Here is a 16,643-nt window from a genome sequence, read left to right on the forward strand (position 1 = left end):
TCCTGACCTCAAGTGATCCACCCGCCTCGGCCTCCCAAAGTGCTGGGATTACAGGCGTGAGCCACTGCGCCCAGCCTGTGATAAGGTTTAGTTTTCTTATCTATAAGGTGAGAATAATATTCCCTGTCCTACCCATATTACTGTGAGGATCCAAAAAGAAAATGAAGTGAATGTGCTTTGATACCATAAGTATTACAACATGTAAGTGGTGAACTGTGGTTTATAATAATTCTGAATAGAGCCAGGCACAGTGGCTCATGCCTGTAATCCCAGCACTTTGGGAGGCTGAGGTGGGCAGATCACCTGAGTCAGCAGTTTGAGGGCAGCCTGCTCAACATGGTGAAACCCTGTCTCTACTAAAGATACAAAAATTAGGCCTGGTGTGGTGGCTCATACCTGTAATCCCAGGTATGAGCCTCCCAAAGCACTTGGGGAGGCCTTGGTGGGCAGATCATGAGGTCAAGAGATCGAGACCATCCTGGCCAACATGGTGAAACCCCGTCTCTACTAAAATACAAAAGTTAACAGTGTGGTGGCGTGCACCTGTAGTCCCAGCTACTTGAGAGGCTGAGGCAAGAAAATTGCTTGAACCCAGGAGATGGAGGTTGCAGTGAGCCAAGACCACGCCACTGCACTCCAGCCTGGCACCTGGCGACAGAGGGAGACTCTTTCTCAAAAAAAAACAAAAAACTAAAAACCAAATTAGCCAGGCATGGTGGTGGGTACCTGTAATCCCAGTTACTTGGGAGGCTGAGGCAGGAGAATTTCTTGAACCGGAGAAGCAGAGGTTGCAGTGAGCCAAGATCGTGCCATTGCACTCCAGCTGGGTGACAAGAACAAAACTCTGTCTCAAAAATAATAATAATAATAATAATAATAATAATTCTGAGTAGTGATGCTTATTTTTCTGTTGTGGGAGGGAATTCCTTGGAGGTATAGTGAGGTGAGTCATTTCACTGGCTGCTGTTCCCCACTAGCTTCGGAATGAACCCCTCATGCTATCTAGTGCTTGTGGGTTCCAGAAGAAAGTGACCTAGACTGAGATTTAAATGTTGACCTCACCAGGGTCCCCTGCATTTTTTTTTCTTTGGAGTTACCCTTTCTCAAGGTAGGAGAGAATCTTGGAAACTATAAATGAGCAAGAAAGAATTTGCCTGGGAGTTTGCTGTAAAAATTCCTGGGTTCTCCTGGGAGTGTATGTCTAACTGTGTTAGTGAAGCTGTCACTCTCTCTTCTTCAGGGGATGTTGGAAATTACTATTATGGACAAGGCCACCCAATGAAGCCTCATCGAATCCGCATGACTCATAATTTGCTGCTCAACTATGGTCTCTACCGAAAAATGGAAATCTATGTGAGTTACCAGAAGCACTGCTGTTCCCTAACCTTATTTGCGCTGGTTCTCCATATGCCATTCATTATCTCATTTTCTCCACCACTCATTCACTCATTCATCAAGTACATGTTGACTGCTGTTACAAGGCAGGCACTGTAAGTGATAAAGATTTTTGGCTGGGCATGGTGGCTCATGCCTGTAATCTCAACACTTCAGCACATGGAGGCAGGAGAATCACCTGAGCCTAGGAGTTCTAGACCAGCCTGGGCAACATAGGGAGGCCCTGTCTCTACAACAAAATTTAAAAATTAGCTGGCCATGGTGGCGTGTGCCTGTAGTTCCAGGTATTTGGGTGGCGAAGGTGGGAAGATTCTTGAGTCTGGGAGGTTGAGGCTACAGTGAGCTGTGATGGAGCCACTGCATTCCAGCCTGGGGGACAGAGCAAGGCACTATCTTAAAAAACAAAGTCAGGGCCAGGCGTGGTGGCTCACGCCTGTAATTCCAGCACTTGGGGAGGCTGAGGCGGGCAGATCATGAGGTCAAGAGATCGAGACCATCCTGGCCAACATGGTGAAACCCCGTCTCTACTAAAATACAAAAATTAGCTGGGCGTGGTGGCACGTGCCTGTAGTCCCAGCTACTCGGGAGGCTGAGGCAGGAGAATTGCTTGAACCTGGGAGGTGGAGGTTGCAGTGAGCTAAGGTCGCGCCACTTCACTCCAGCCTGGCACCTGACGACAAAGCGAGACACTGTCTCAAAAGAAAAAACAACAACAACAACAAAGCCAGATGCAGTGGCTCATGCCTGTAATCCTAGCACTTTGGGAGGCTGAGACGGGCAGATTGCTTGAGCCCAGCAGTTCGAGACCAGCATGGTCAACATGGCAAGACCTTGTCTACAAAAATTAGCCAGGCATGGTGGCACGTGCCTGTAGTCTCAGCTACTTAGGAGGCTGAGGTGGGAGGATCATTTTGAGCCTGGGAAGCAGAGTTTACAGTGAGCTGTGATTGCAACAATGTGCTCCAGCCTGAGCAACAGAATAAGACTCTGTCTCAAAAAAAAACAAAACAAAACCTAAAACCCAAAAATGTAATGCCTAAATAAGAGTGATTGGGACCATGTTGAAGTAGATGCCAACTCTCTATCAGCGACTCTGTCTAACCTGTAGATTCAGCTACAGGTGATTTTTCACTAATCTTCCAGTTTTTTTAATTTATTTTTATTTTTTGTTTATTTATTTATTTATTTATTTTTTAAAGATGGGGTTTCACCATGATGGCCAGGCTGGTCTTGAACTCCTGAACTCAGGTGATTCACCCACCTCGGCCTCCCAAAGTGCTAGGATTACAGGCGTGAGCCACCGTGCCTGGCTAATCTTCCAGTTTTTAAAGAGAAGCTGGAAATCCAGATAATAATCTCCTGCCTCAGCCTCCCGAGTAGCTGGGACTACAGGCATGTGCCACCGCGCGCAGCTAATTTTGTATTTTGGTAGAGATGGAGTTTCACCATGTTGACCAGGATGGTCCAGATAATAATCTGGACTTCCAGCTTCTCTTTAAAATCTCCCAGGTTTAAAATGTTATCCCAAGAAACCGTGTCACTACAAAAAAATACAAAAAAATTTAGTTGGCATGCTGGCCTGTACCTGTTGTCCGAACTACCTGGGAGGCTGAGGTGGGAGGATCACCTAAGCCCGGGAGGTCAGGGCTGCAGTGAGCCGGGATTGCACCACTGCACTCCAGCCTAGGTGACAGAATGAGAGCTTGTCTCAAAAAAAAATATTAACCCAGAGTTTTTGTTTTTTTGGTTTTTATTTTAAGCATGTATACAAACAAAACACATTAGTATATCTGTAGACCAAATTGATCCAGTGGTTCCCAGTTTTAACCTCTTCTGGAGACAATGAGGAGGAACAAGTGAAGGGTTTTAAATGAAAGAGAGATAGGAACAGGCATGCATTTTAGAAGCACAGAGGCTGGTCAAGTGGCTGTTTTAAGAGTCCAAAAGAGAAAAAAAGAGGGGCTGGGGGTGCATGTTGCCTTACAACATAAGAATCTGTGGTTAAAGTCTGTTTCTACAGCTTGAGTAACCTACTAATAGCAGTATTTGTGTCACCATTCTAGAGACTGAAAGGAGATGAGTGTTCTTTCCTAGATGGCCTTGTCATGTCTCTGGAGCCAATGGAGGCAACTGGGGGAGCAAGGAAGGAAAGTAGAGGAGTAGACAGACCTTGGGACTACAGAGCTTTTTTAGGTGTGAAGGGCAGCTGGGAATGAAAAACAGAAAAGGCAGAAGGTATTTTTAGATACGTTAGGAAGCAAACTGTTTCTACTCCCTAGAGCTCTGCTCCCCACAGGCTGGAGTGCAGTGGTGTGATCATAGCTCACTGCAGCCCTGAACTCCTGGCTCAAGTTATCTTCCCACCTCAGCCTCCCAAATAGCTAGGACTATAGGCAGGTACCACCATGCCTGGCTTTTTTTTTTTTTTGAGACAGGGTCTCATTCTGTCACCCAGGCTGGAGTGCAGTGGTGCGATCTTGGCTTACTGCAACCTCTGCTTTCTGGGCTCAGGTGATTCTCCAGCCTCAGCCTCCCAAGTAGCTGGGACTAGAGGTGCGAGCCACCATGCCTATCTAATTTTTTGGTAGAGAGTTTCACCATGTTGCTCAGACTGGTCTTGAATTCCTGAGCTCAAAGCAATCTGCCTGCCTTGGCCTCCCAAAGTGCTGGGATTACAGGCATGAGCCACCATACCCAGCCTCTCTTGGCTTAATAAAAAAAAAATTTTGTCGAAACAGGGTCTTATTGTTTTGCCCAGGCTGATGTCAAACTCCTGGTCTCAAGAGATCTTCCCGCTTTGGTCTTCCAAAGTGCTGAGATTATAAGCATGCACGACCATGCCTGTATTCTTCTAAAAAAAAATTATAAAAATGATTTTTATTTTTACCCGCAATTCTAAGCACAGTATGTTTTAGTTTTGTTATATAGATGGATCCATACATATTGTTATATAGATGGAGCCATACAGTATTTATTATGTGACTTTATTCTTTTTGCTAAACATGTTCTTGAGACTCACCCATGTTGATAAAAGTAGCTGTATTTATTTTTACTGTATTTCCTTGAAATAAATGTATTCTAGTCTGTCTGATATCTCATTGGTAGGCATTTGATTTGCTTCTGGGGTTTGACTATTGCAAATATTGCTGCTGTGAACTTTCTTGAACATGTCTCTTAATGCATATGTGCTGAAGTTTCACTAAAGGATATACTAGGAGTAGAATTAGGTCAGGACATATGCGCATATTCACCTGTTTTAGATAAAGCCAAAATGGTTTCCAGTTGCCAGATATGTAGGAGAATTGCAGTTGCTCTAAGTCGTTGTCAACACTTGAGTTTGTCAGATTTCAATTTTGTTGCTAATTTAGTTAGACATGAAATGGTATCTTAGTATTATTTTAATTTGTATTCCCCTATTGAAATTCCTATTCATGCTTTTTGCTCATTTTCCTATTTGGTTGTCTTTTTTAAATTATTATTTATTTTATTTTATTTTACTTTCTATTTAGTTATTTTTTTTATTTTAGAGACGGGGTCTCGCTATGTTACCCAGGCTGGAGTGCAGTGGCTATTCACAGGTGTGATCCCACTACTGATCAGCATGGGAGTATTGACCTGCTCCGTTTCCGACCTGGGCCCATTCACCCCTCCTTAGGCAACCTGGTGGTCCCCCACTCCCGGGAGGTCACCATATTGATGCCGAACTTAGTGCGGACACCCGATCGACATAGCGCACTACAGCCCAAAACTCCTGGGCTCAAGTGATCCTCCCACCTCAGCCTCCCGAGTAGCTGGGACTACAGGCACGCACCACCGTGCCTGGCTGATTGTCTTTTTTTCTTTTTTGAGACAGCTTCTCACTCTGGCACTCAGGCTGGAGTGCAGTGGTGCGAGCTTGGCTCATTGCAACCTCTGCCTCCCAGGCTCAAGCCATCTTTCCACCTTGGCCTCCTGAGTAGCTGAGACCACAGGTGCATGTCACCACACAGCTAATTTTTGTATTTTTATAGAGATGGGATTTTCCATGTTGACCAGGCTGGTCTCAAACTCCTGAGCTCAAGGGATTTGCCAACCTTGGCTTCCCAAAGTTCTGGGATTACAGGCATGAACCACAGTGCCCATGTGTAATTAAATGTTCATATTTATTCATTCATTGCATATATACTCATCAAGCACCTATTTTGTGCCAGGCAATATGTGTGTGTCTGGTTTTGCGCTCTCTGTTTGGTTGACTTGGTCCGTTTATTGACCCATATGCCAATACCGAAGTGGTTTAATTATAGTAGCTTTATATTATAGCAAGTCTTGTTATCTGGTAGCACAGCCCTCCCACTTTGTTCTTCTAAAAAAGTGATTTGGCTATTTGCCCTTTCACTTTTTTTTTTTCCTTTCTCTCTCTCTTTTTTGTTTTGCTTTTTTTTTTAGACAGAATTTTGCCCTTGTTGCCCAGGCTGGAGTACAGTGGCGTGATCTCAGCTTATTGCAACCTCTACCTCCCAGGTTCAAGCAATTCTGCTGACTTAGCCTCCTGAGTAGCGGGATTACAGGCATGTGCCACCACACCTGACTAATTTTGTATTTTTAGTAGAGATGGGGTTTCTTCATGTTGGTCAGGCTGGTCTTGAACTCCTGACCTCAGGTAATCTACCCGCCTCAGCCTCCTGAAGTGCTAGGATTACAGGCTTGAGCCACTGTGCCTGGCCTCTTTTTTGTTCTTTCTCTCTCTCTCTTTTTTTTTTTTGAGGCTGAGTTTCACTCTTATTACCCAGGCTGGAGTGCAATGGCACAATCTCGGCTCACTGCAACCTCCACTTCCCGGGTTTAAGCAATTCTCCTGCCTTAGCCTCCTAAGTAGCTGGGATCACAGGTGTGCCACCACGTCTGGCTACTTTTTATATTTTTAGTAGAGACAGAGTTTCACCATGTTGGCCAGGCTGGTCTCAAACTCCTGACCTCAGGTGATCCACCCACCTCAGCCTCCTAAAATACTGGGTGAGTCACCATACCCAGTCTTTCTTCTCTCTTTTAAAGACAGTGTTTTACTCTGTTGCCTGGGCTAGAGTGCAGTGGGACAGTCATAGCTCACTGTAGCCTCAAACTCCTGGACTCAAGTAATCCTCCTCAGTCTCCTGAGTAGCACTTCTTTTTAATTTAATTGTGATTTTGTTATGCGTTTCACTAATTCACCAAGATCTATGTAGATCTGATTCTGCTGTTTGTTGTTTCTGTAGGATCTCACTCCTGGACTGTATTTCCTGTATATTTTGTGATTTTTGACTGTGGGGTCATGCAGTAGTCCACTCTTTTCTGAGGGGGGATACTTTCTTTTTTTTTTAAGACAGGGTTTCACCATGTTGGCCAGGCTGGTCTTGAACTCCTGACCTCAGGTGATCTGCCCGCCTTGGCCTCCCAAAGTGCTGAGATTACAGGCGTGAGCCACCACACCAGCCGAGGGGGGATACTTTCTAGGACCCCCAGTGGATGCCTGAAACCATGAATAGTACTGTAGCCTATCTATGTTATATTTTTTCCTATACATATGTACCTCTGATAAAACTTAATTTATAAATTAGATACAGTAAGAAATTAACAACCACAACTAATAATAAACTAGGGCAATTATAACAATAAACTGTTTATAGTTTCATGCATGGAAGATTCATTCCTGGCTGGGCGTGGTGGCTTACGCCTGTAATCCCAGCACTTTGTGAGGCCAAGGCGGGTGGGTCACCTGAGGTCAGGAGTTTGAGACCAGCCTGACTAACATGGTGAAACCCCGTCTCTACTAAAATTACAAAATTAGCCAGGCATGGTGGCACATGCCTGTAGTCCTAGCTACTCAGGAGGCTGAGACAGAAGAATCGCTTGAACCTAGGAGGTGGAGGTTGCAGTGAGCTGAGATCGCCCATTACACTCCAGTCTGGGCAACAATAGTGAAATTCCTTCTCAAAAAAAAAAAAAAGAAGATTCATTCCTACTGTAGATCTGAGCAACTTCAGCACAGAATTTTTTTCTTTCCTTATTATGTTGAGAACTTTAGCCTTTTCACGTAAAGGAAGCACAGTACAGCTTCTCTTTGGCATATCAAAATTGCCAACATCACTACTCTTGTACTTTGTGGACATAACTAAGTAAAATAAGGGTTTCTTGAACACAAACACTGTGATACCTTGATAATTATCTGATTACTGAGAGGGCTACTAAGTGACTCACAGGTGGGTAGTATACAGTGTGGATATGCCAGTTAAAGGGATGATTCACACCCAGGGGACGGAGCTGGATGTTATAAAATTTCATCATGAATGGCTCACAGTTTGAAACTTATGAATTGTTTATTTCTGGCATTTTTTGTGTAATATTTTTGGACAGCAATTGTAGAAATATATAGAAACTGTAGAAACCAAAACTGAGGATAAGGGGGCACTGCTACATTCTTTAGAACTTTGAATCCTCCTGTGAAGATGGGTTGTTAGAAGGTGATTTGCTTTTATTTTGTAAAAGAAGTGGCATTTGAGGCCAGGTCCAGTGGCTCACGCCTGAAATCTTAGCATTTTGGGAGGCCAAGGCGGGCAGATCACAAGGTCAGGAGTTTGAGACCACTCTGACCAACATGGTGAAACTCCGTCTCTACTAAAAATACAAAAATTAGCCAGGTATGTTGGTACACGCCTGTAATCCCAGCTACTCAGGAGGCTGAGGCAGGAGAATCGCTTGAACCCTCGAGGCAGATCTTACAGTGAGCCAAGATCGCGCCACTGCACTCCAGCCTAGGTGACAGAGGGAGACTCCATCCCAAAAAAAAAAACCAAAAACTAAAAAACAAAAGAAAAGAGGTGGCATTTCAGATGAGCTCTTTTCTTCAGAGATTTGGCATAAGGGATGAATTTCAAATAATAGGAAGAACATGAGCATAGACCTGTTGAAAAGCTCTATAGCTCTCTAGAGCTTAAGGAAGAGTTGTTTGGAGTATAATATTTATAAAAGAGAGCAGGGACGATTAAATTGGGAAAGGAACCTTGTGAAGTTTTTTGATTGCTGTATCAAGGAGTTTAGAATCTTTACTTTGTCAACAGGGTGTCATTGAATGAGAGCAGTACATTAACTTTTAAAGATTTTGTGATACCAGTATGGAAGATGGAAGATAATAAGGCTCAATATAAATAGGACCAATTAGGAGGCCAAGAATACTCCGAGCGAGATTTAATTTATGTGTGGGTTTTGTTTTGTTTTGTTTATTTTTTGAGACAGGATCTTGCTCTGTTATCCAGGCTGGAGTGCAGTGATGTGATCACAGTGCACTGCAGCCTCACCCTCCTGGGCTCAAGTGATCCTCCCACCTCAGCTTCCTGAGTAGCTGGGGCTGCAGTGTGTGCTACTATACCTGCTAATTTTTGTACTTTTTGTAGAGATGGGGTTTCACCTTGTTGCCCAAGTTGTTCTCAAACTCCTGGGCTCAAGCAGTCTGCCTCGCTTGGCCTCCCAAAGTGTTAGGATTACAGGCATGAGCCACCACGCCTGGCCAAGAGTTAATGTGTTAGGTCAACAGTTATTCATTGAGCAGCTGCTATATGCTAGGCACCATGCATGTTGCTTCAAATATAGATAGAACCTGCTCCTGGCCTCCCAGAGTAGGCCAACCAAACATGTAATTTCTATGCAGTTTGGTGAGTGTAATGATAAGAGAAGTACAGCCTTCTCAGGGTAGCATTTCAGAGTTATTTAACAGATTCGGAGAGGTCAAGGACAGCTTTTTGGGGGAAGCAGCTTTTCTTCTCTCTCTCTTTTAAGAAACAGCTTTGGCTAGGCGCAGTGGCTCACGCGTGTAATCCCAGCACTTTGGGAGGCCTAAGCAGGTGGATCACCTGAGGCCAGGAGTTTGAGACCAACCTGGCCAACATGGTGAAACCTTGTCTCTACTAAAAATACAAAAATTAGTTGGGCATGGTGGTGGGCATCTGTAATCCTAACTACTCAGGAGGCTGAGGCAGGAGAATCGCTTGAACCTGGGAGGCAGAGATTGCAGTGAGCTGAGACTGCTCCACTGTACTCCAGCCTGGGCAACAGAGTGAATCTCAACGGAAAAAAAAGACAGCCTTGCTATATTGCCCAGGCTGGAATGCAGCGGCTATTCATAGGTGAGATTATAATGCACTATAGCCTCAAACTCCTGTGCTCAAGTGATTCTCCTGCCTCAGCCTCACAAGTAGTTGAGACTACAAGTGTGTGCCTGGCTTAACTTTTCATTTGCAACCTAAAGGTTGAGTAGAGGGTGTGAAGAGAACTGTGTTCTAGGTCATAGCATGTATAAAGGCCTAAAGGTGAGAGAGATTGCCCTTGGAAAACTGCAAGCAAAATGGTGCTTGGCAGATTGGCACAGTGAATGAGACAAATTCAGCCTCTCAAACATGTTTTATTTAACTCACAAAGTATTTTAAGGACTTTATGTTAGTGGCCAACCTTTAAAAAATGAAATTTGTCTAGAAAGGATCTGGCAGTTGGGCCCAAATTCCCTCATGGCAGTCATCACCTACAGTTATGTAAATAAAGGCTGTCCTCTGCTCACCAGTGTTTTGTTTGTTTGTTTTAAGCACCAAGTTAGCTAAACTGGCCCGTATGAGTGCTTTCTGTTTGGTGTTTCCTGGGATAGAGCATAAAATATTTAGAGGAGTGTAAGAGAGGTGAGCAGGAAGCAGATTATTCTGGCTTTCCAAGCCAGGTTTAAGAGTTTGAACTTGATATTTTGAGTAACGAAGCCTTTGAAGTGTTTTTAGAGGGAAGTGACATGATTCAGTTTGCATTTTAAGACTGATAGCTCTACACGAGGCACAGTGACACATGCTTGTAATCCCAGCTACTAGCAAGGCTGAGGCAAGAGGATCACTTGAGCCCAGGAGTTGAGACCAGCTGGGCAACATAGGGAGATCCTGTCTCTAAGTAAAAAAAAGAAAAAGACTGGGTGCTGTGGCTCACACCTGTAATTCCAGCGCTTTGGGAGGCCAAGATGGGCAGATCATCTGGGGTCGGGAGTTCGAGACCAGCCTGGCCAACATGGTTGAAACCCTGTCTCTACTAAAAATATAAAAATTAGCTGGGCGTGGTGGTGCATGCCTGTAATCCTAGCTACTCAGAAGACTGAGGCAGGAGAATCACTTGAAACCAGGAGGTGCAGGTTACAGTGAGCTGAGATTGCACCACTGCACTTCAGCCTGGGCAACAGAGCAAGACTCCGTCTCAAACAAAAAAAGAAAGTTTAGAAAAAGACGGAAAACTCTGCCTGTAGTATTGAATATAAATTAACAATGGTGAAGAGGGAGGTTAGGATACCAGTTAGGAGATTGTTGTCAGAATCCAAGTCAAAAAAAGTGGTAGCCAGGAATGGAAGTATACATATTTGACAGATACAAATGGTAGTTTCAAGAGAGGTTGAATGTACTAGATAGAAAAAAGAAGACTCAAAGGTGATACCCCAGACCGGATGTGGTGGCTCATGCCTGTGGTCTCAGCACTTTGGGAGGCTGAGGCCGGCAGATTACCTGAGGTCAGGAGTTTGAGACCAGCCTGGCCACCATGGTGAAACCCTGTCTCTACTAAAAATACAAAAATTAGCTGGGCATGGTGGCCAGTGCCTGTAATCCCAGCTACTTTAGCAAGACTCTGTCTCAAAAAAAAAAAAAAAAAGGTGATACCCTGGCTTTGATCTTGAACAACTAGGTGGTTGGTGCTGAGAATAGGAAACCTGGGGAACAGGAGCATAGGAAAAGTAGGGTAGTAGATGCAGTCAGGATTATGGAGGCATAATGAGAGAGACTGGCGATGGATTGAAACAGGGAGGCAAAAAGGGGCAGAGTTTAAAGTGACAGGTTTTCAGCCTGAGTGGACGTTGGTATCATTAACAGAAATACTGAAAGAGAACTTTTGGAAGGTAAGTGGAATATGAGTGCTTCTAGGCTCCCAACAACAGATTGTTGAGTCCAGTTGAATTTGAAGTGCCTTTAGGATTTGTGGGTGGAGCAGACTGAGAAGCTATTGGAACTGTCAATCTGGAGCTCAGAACAAAGATCAAAATGGAGTTTGTGCAGTCATCTGTGCAGAAGGGATGGCCAGACCAGAGTTTTGATGACATTAGGAAGAAAGTAAAGGGCTTAGTATAGTAAAAACAACTTGATATTTGGAACCAAATCTTTTTTCTTTCACTGTGGGTGTTTTGATTTGCCTTTTTTAGAGATAGAGTCTTGCTATGTATTTGCCCAGGCTGGCCTTGAACTCCTGGGCTTAAGTGATCCTTAACATCTTCTTTTTTTTTTTTTTTGAGGCAGAGTCTCGCCCAGGCTGGGGTGCAGTGACGCAATCTCGGCTCACTGCAACTTCTGCCTCCCGGGCTCAAGCAATTCTCCTGTCTTAGCCTCCTGAGTAGCTGGGATTACAGGTGTACGCCACCACACCAGCTAATTTTTGTACTTTTAGTAGAGATGGGGTTTCACCATGTTGGTCATGCTGGTCTCGAACTCCTGACCTAAGGTGATCCCCCCCGCCTCGGCCTCCCAAAGTGCTGGGATTACAGGCGTGAGCCACCACACCCAGCCAAATCCTTACATCTTAGACTCCTGAGCAGCTGCGACTACGGTGCATGCCACTGCACCTGGCTTCACTATGGCTGTTTGTTTGTTTCTGACATGGAGTCTCGCTCCGTCACCCAGGCTGTAGTGCAGTGGTGCGATCTCGGCTCACTGCAACCTCCGCCTTCTGGTTTCAAGTAATTCTCCTGCCTCAGCCTCCCAAGTAGCTGGGATTACAGGCACCTGCCACCATGCCTGGCTAATATTTTTGTATTTTTAGTAGCGACGGGGTTTCACCATCTTGGCCAGGCTGGTTTTGAACTCCTGACCTTGTGATCCACGTGCCTCAGCCTCCCAAAGTGCTAGGATTACAGGCATCAGCCACTGCACCTGGCCGGCTGTTTTTGATAAAACAGTATCTGTTGTTCAGTCTTATATTCCTCATTAAATTAAGTGAGGATTAAATGAGAGTCGAAGTACCTGGAGCCAGATCTCTGGATTCCTTCTAGTTTACCAGCTGTGTAACCCCAGGGAAGTTACTTAACATCTCTCTTCTGTAGTTTCCTCCCTGCAAAATGAGGATAATAATAGTGTGAACTTTTTTTTTTTTGAGATGGAGTTTCACTCTTGCCCAGGCTGGAGTGCAGTAGTGTGATCTCGGCTCACTGCAACTTCCATCTCCTGGATTCAAGAGATTCTCCTGCCTCAGCCTCCTGGGTAGCTGGGATTACAGATGCCTGCCACCATACCTGACTAATTTTTTGTATTTTTAGTAGAGATGGGGTTTCCCCATTTTGGCCAGGCTGGTCTCAAACTCCTGACCTCAAGTGATCTGCCCCATCCGGCCTCCCAAAGTGCTGAGATTACAGGCATGAGCCACTGTGCCCAGCCATGGACTTTTTTTTTTTTTGAGACAGAGTCTTGCTGTGTCGCCCAGGCTGGTGTACAGTGGCACCATGTGGACTCACTGCACCCTCTGCCTGCTGATTCTAATGGCACAGCCTCCTGAGAAGCTGGAATTACAGTAGCCTGCCACCATACCTGGCTAATTTTTGTATTTTTTGCGGAGATGGGATTTCACCATGTTGGCCGGGCTGGTCTCGAACTCCTGGCCTCAAGCAGTTCTTCCGCCTTGGCCTCTCAAAATGCTGGAATTACAGGCGTGAGCCACCGTACCTGGCCATAAACTTTAAAAGTATTTCTTTGTTTTGTTTTGTTTTGTTTTTCAGAGTTGAAAAACTTGGGAGTCTGAACCTATTCTGGCTCAGAGAGGTTGCCTGATAATTTTTTAAATTTTATTTTTATTTAATTTAATTAATTTATTTATTGAGATGGAGTCTTGCTTTGTTGCCCAGGCTGGAACGCAGTGGCACTGTCTTGGCTCACTGCAACCTCTGCCTCCCGAGTTCAAGCGATTCTCCTGCCTCAGCCTCCTAAATAGCTGGGATTACAAGCGCCCACCACCATGCTCCGCTAATTTTTGTATTTTTGGTAGAGATGGGGTTTCACTATGTTGGCCAGGGTGGTCTCAGTCCTCAGGTCATCTGCCCGCCTCTAATTTCAGGGTTGACTACAGGGTCATGTGACCCGTGCAACTGCATGGATTCCTGGGCTTAGAGTGATCCTTTTCTTTTCTTTCTTTTTTTTCTTTTTGTGGCAACAACAAAATAAAAGTGGTCCTTTTCTTAGTGGCCTTTTTTTTTTTTTTTTTTTTTTGAGAGAGAGTCTTGCTCTGTCACCCAGGCTAGAGTACAATGGCGCAATCTCAGCTCACTGCAACCTCCACCTCCCAAAGTGCTGGGATTACAAGTGTGAGCCACTGCGCCTGGCCCCATAATTATTTTTTAAAAAAGAAAAAGACAGGATCTCACTATGTTGTCCAGGCTACCATGGAAGTCCTAGGCTCAAGTGATCCTCCAGGGCTTAGATCTTTAAAAGGTTGTTGTGAGAATCATATGAGATAGCATTTAAAGTGCCTGGAACAGTGACTGTCAGAGAGAAAACAATAAATGTTGGCTGTGTGTTGAAAATACTTTATAAACTACAGAAGATACTGCAGGTTCTCGAAATATCACTTAACTCAGCATCATTTAATTATAATGTTGAGGAGAAAAATAACTGATTCCTGGCGTGGCCACTATCTGTGTGGTGTTTGCACATTCTCCCCATGTCTATGTAGGTTTTCTCCGGGTACTCCAGTTTCCCCCCACATCCCAAAGATGTGCACGTGAGGTGAATTGGCATGTTTCCCTGGCCCTAGTCTGCACAAGCGTGGATGGATGTGGGTGTGAGAGCACCCTGTGATGGAATGGCATCCTGTCCAAGGTTGGTTTCTTGTGCTGTGCTGCAGGGACAGGCTCTGGCCACCCTTGAAATCCAAAGATTGTCAAATGAAAATTCATAAAGTAGACAGTAATCATACAGATGCACAACAATGAAAGATGTGATACAAAGACACTCATTGAGCCTGCCATGTTTGTTATTGTTCGTTTTTGAACTGCATGATGGCAGAAGGTACTCCTTGCAATTTTCACTTTGCATACATTTATTACTTGATTTAACTCACCACCATGACAACTGTCATCACTCACTGATTCACCAAAAATTGGGTAAATAATAATGTATATATTTTTTTGAGACGAGATCTTGCTCTGTTGCCCAGGCTGGAGTGCAGTGGCAAGATCACAGCTCACTGTAGCCTTGGCATCCCTGGTCTCAGGTGATCCTCCCACCTTAGCCTCCTGAGTAGCTGGGACTATAGGCAAGTGCCATCACAGCTGGCTAATTTTTTATATTTTTGTAGAGACAGGGTTTCATCATGTTACCCAGGCTGGTCTCATCCTGGGTTCAAGTGATCCACCTGCCTCAGCCTCCTGAAGTACTAGGATTATAGGCATGAGCCACTGCACCCAGCCCAATAATGATCTTTCTTATTTTTATAAATCTTTCTTAAATATATGTATAGTTCACATTTATTTCAGGGTTTAATGTTCAAAGTGTTTTGGGTCTTTATTTAGAAGTTTAGCGATGTTTTTGTGACAGAAATATGCTGTAGGAGTTTAAGTTCTTGTTTATATTAATTAGCCTATGGTAAAACTGGTTTCTTTATACATTGTTTTACTTACAGTCACAATTTCCAAGAACCTGTGGATGACATTAAGTAAGGACTTTTATTGTATTGATAATTAGAGAGGCAGAGGGTCATCTTTGAAGAAGACCTACCTTTAAGGGATGGGAGGAAAAGAAGAGAATTTTTAAAAGTAGGAAGGAGGAGTCAGAATGTTGGGATATTATCAGGAAATTATCAGGTCAGAGAAGTGTCAGTGGGAAGGATGTGATCAAAATTGTTGATGTGATGACTTATAAAGGATTTCTCGTCTGTTTCAGTTGTCACTAGATACCCTTTATTTGTGAACTCTTGGAGCCATTTTGTCCATAATTTTTTTTTTTTTTTAAAAGACAGGGTTTCACCATGTTGGTCAGGCTGGTCTTGAACTCCCGACCTCAGGTGATCTGCCCACCTTGGCGTCCAAAGTGCTTGGATTACAGGCATGAGCCACCACGCCTGGCCTGTCCATAATTTTATATAATATTTATTTATTTTGAGACCCAGTCTCGTTCTGTCGCCAGGCTGGAGTGCAGTGGCGCGATCTTGGCTCACTGCAACCTCTGCCTCAAGTGATCCTCCTGCCTCAGCTTCCCGAGTACCTGGGATTGCAGGCGCACGCCACCATGCCCCGTTAATTTTTTGTGTTTTTAGTAGAGACGGGGTTTTACCATGTTGGCCAGGATGGTCTCGATCTTTTGACTTCATGATCTGCCTGCCTCGGCCTCCCAAAGTGCTGGGATTATAGGTGTGAGCCACCGTGCCTGGCCTTTATATAATATTTAATAATAAAAAGGAATAATTCTGTGGGCTGGGCGCCATGGCTTAGGCCTGTAATCCCAGCACTTTGGGAGGCTGAGGAGGGCGGATCACCTGAGGTCAAGAGTTCGAGACCATCCTGACCAACATTGCAAAACCCTATCTCTAATAAAAATACAAAAATTAGCTGGGCGTGGTGGTGGGCGCCTGTAATCTCAACTGTTCAGGAGGCTGAGGCAGGAGAATTGCTTGAACCCGGGAGGCAGAGGTTGCAGTGAGCTGAGATCATGTTATAGCACTCCAACACTCCAGTCTAGGTGACAGAGTGAGACTCTGTCTCAAAAAAAAAAAGTAATAATTTTGTAAAACACTTTGCAGTTTACAAAGAGATTTAACAATCTCATCCAATTCTCACAACTTCCCTGTGTGGTCCATGTTGTCCCTGTTTAGTAAATAAGGAAATGGAGGCTCAAGAGGCAAGAACTTGCCTAAGTGATAGAGCTTGAGCTGCTCTAGGTCTTCTGATACATCTTGTTTGCCTAGTTAGATAGTAAATTTCTTGAGGCCTGAATCTAATCAGTTATTTCTTTTTATTCTTTATAGCAGCTAGCTCCATGCTGGGCAGAAATATAAATGTTCAGACTAGATTAAGTGGACTGGCAATGATCAAAACTAACTTGCCCTTTCTCCCTTCTGCCCTCTAGCGCCCTCACAAAGCCAATGCCGAGGAGATGACCAAGTACCACAGTGATGACTACATTAAATTCTTGCGCTCCATCCGTCCAGATAACATGTCCGAGTACAGCAAGCAGATGCAGAGATGTAAG

The 16,643-nt window shown here is 44.4% G+C and overlaps 1 protein-coding gene across 1 annotated transcript in view; it reads left to right on the plus strand.

Annotated features, from left to right (window-relative positions):
- The window catches only part of HDAC1 (histone deacetylase 1), a 43,884-nt gene that overhangs the window by 9,309 nt on the left and 17,932 nt on the right, over nt 1–16,643 (plus strand). Inside the window, exons 2-3 of the mRNA XM_012440920.3 lie at nt 1,241–1,353; nt 16,521–16,638. Coding sequence (XP_012296343.1) covers nt 1,241–1,353; nt 16,521–16,638 — 231 coding nt within the window. The remainder of the gene's footprint in view (nt 1–1,240; nt 1,354–16,520; nt 16,639–16,643) is intronic.

The sequence above is a fragment of the Aotus nancymaae genome, unplaced genomic scaffold (genome assembly GCF_030222135.1).
Source record: "Aotus nancymaae isolate 86718 unplaced genomic scaffold, 86718_ANA_hifiasm-v0.15.2.pri h1tg000053l, whole genome shotgun sequence".
Lineage (NCBI taxonomy): Eukaryota > Metazoa > Chordata > Mammalia > Primates > Aotidae > Aotus > Aotus nancymaae.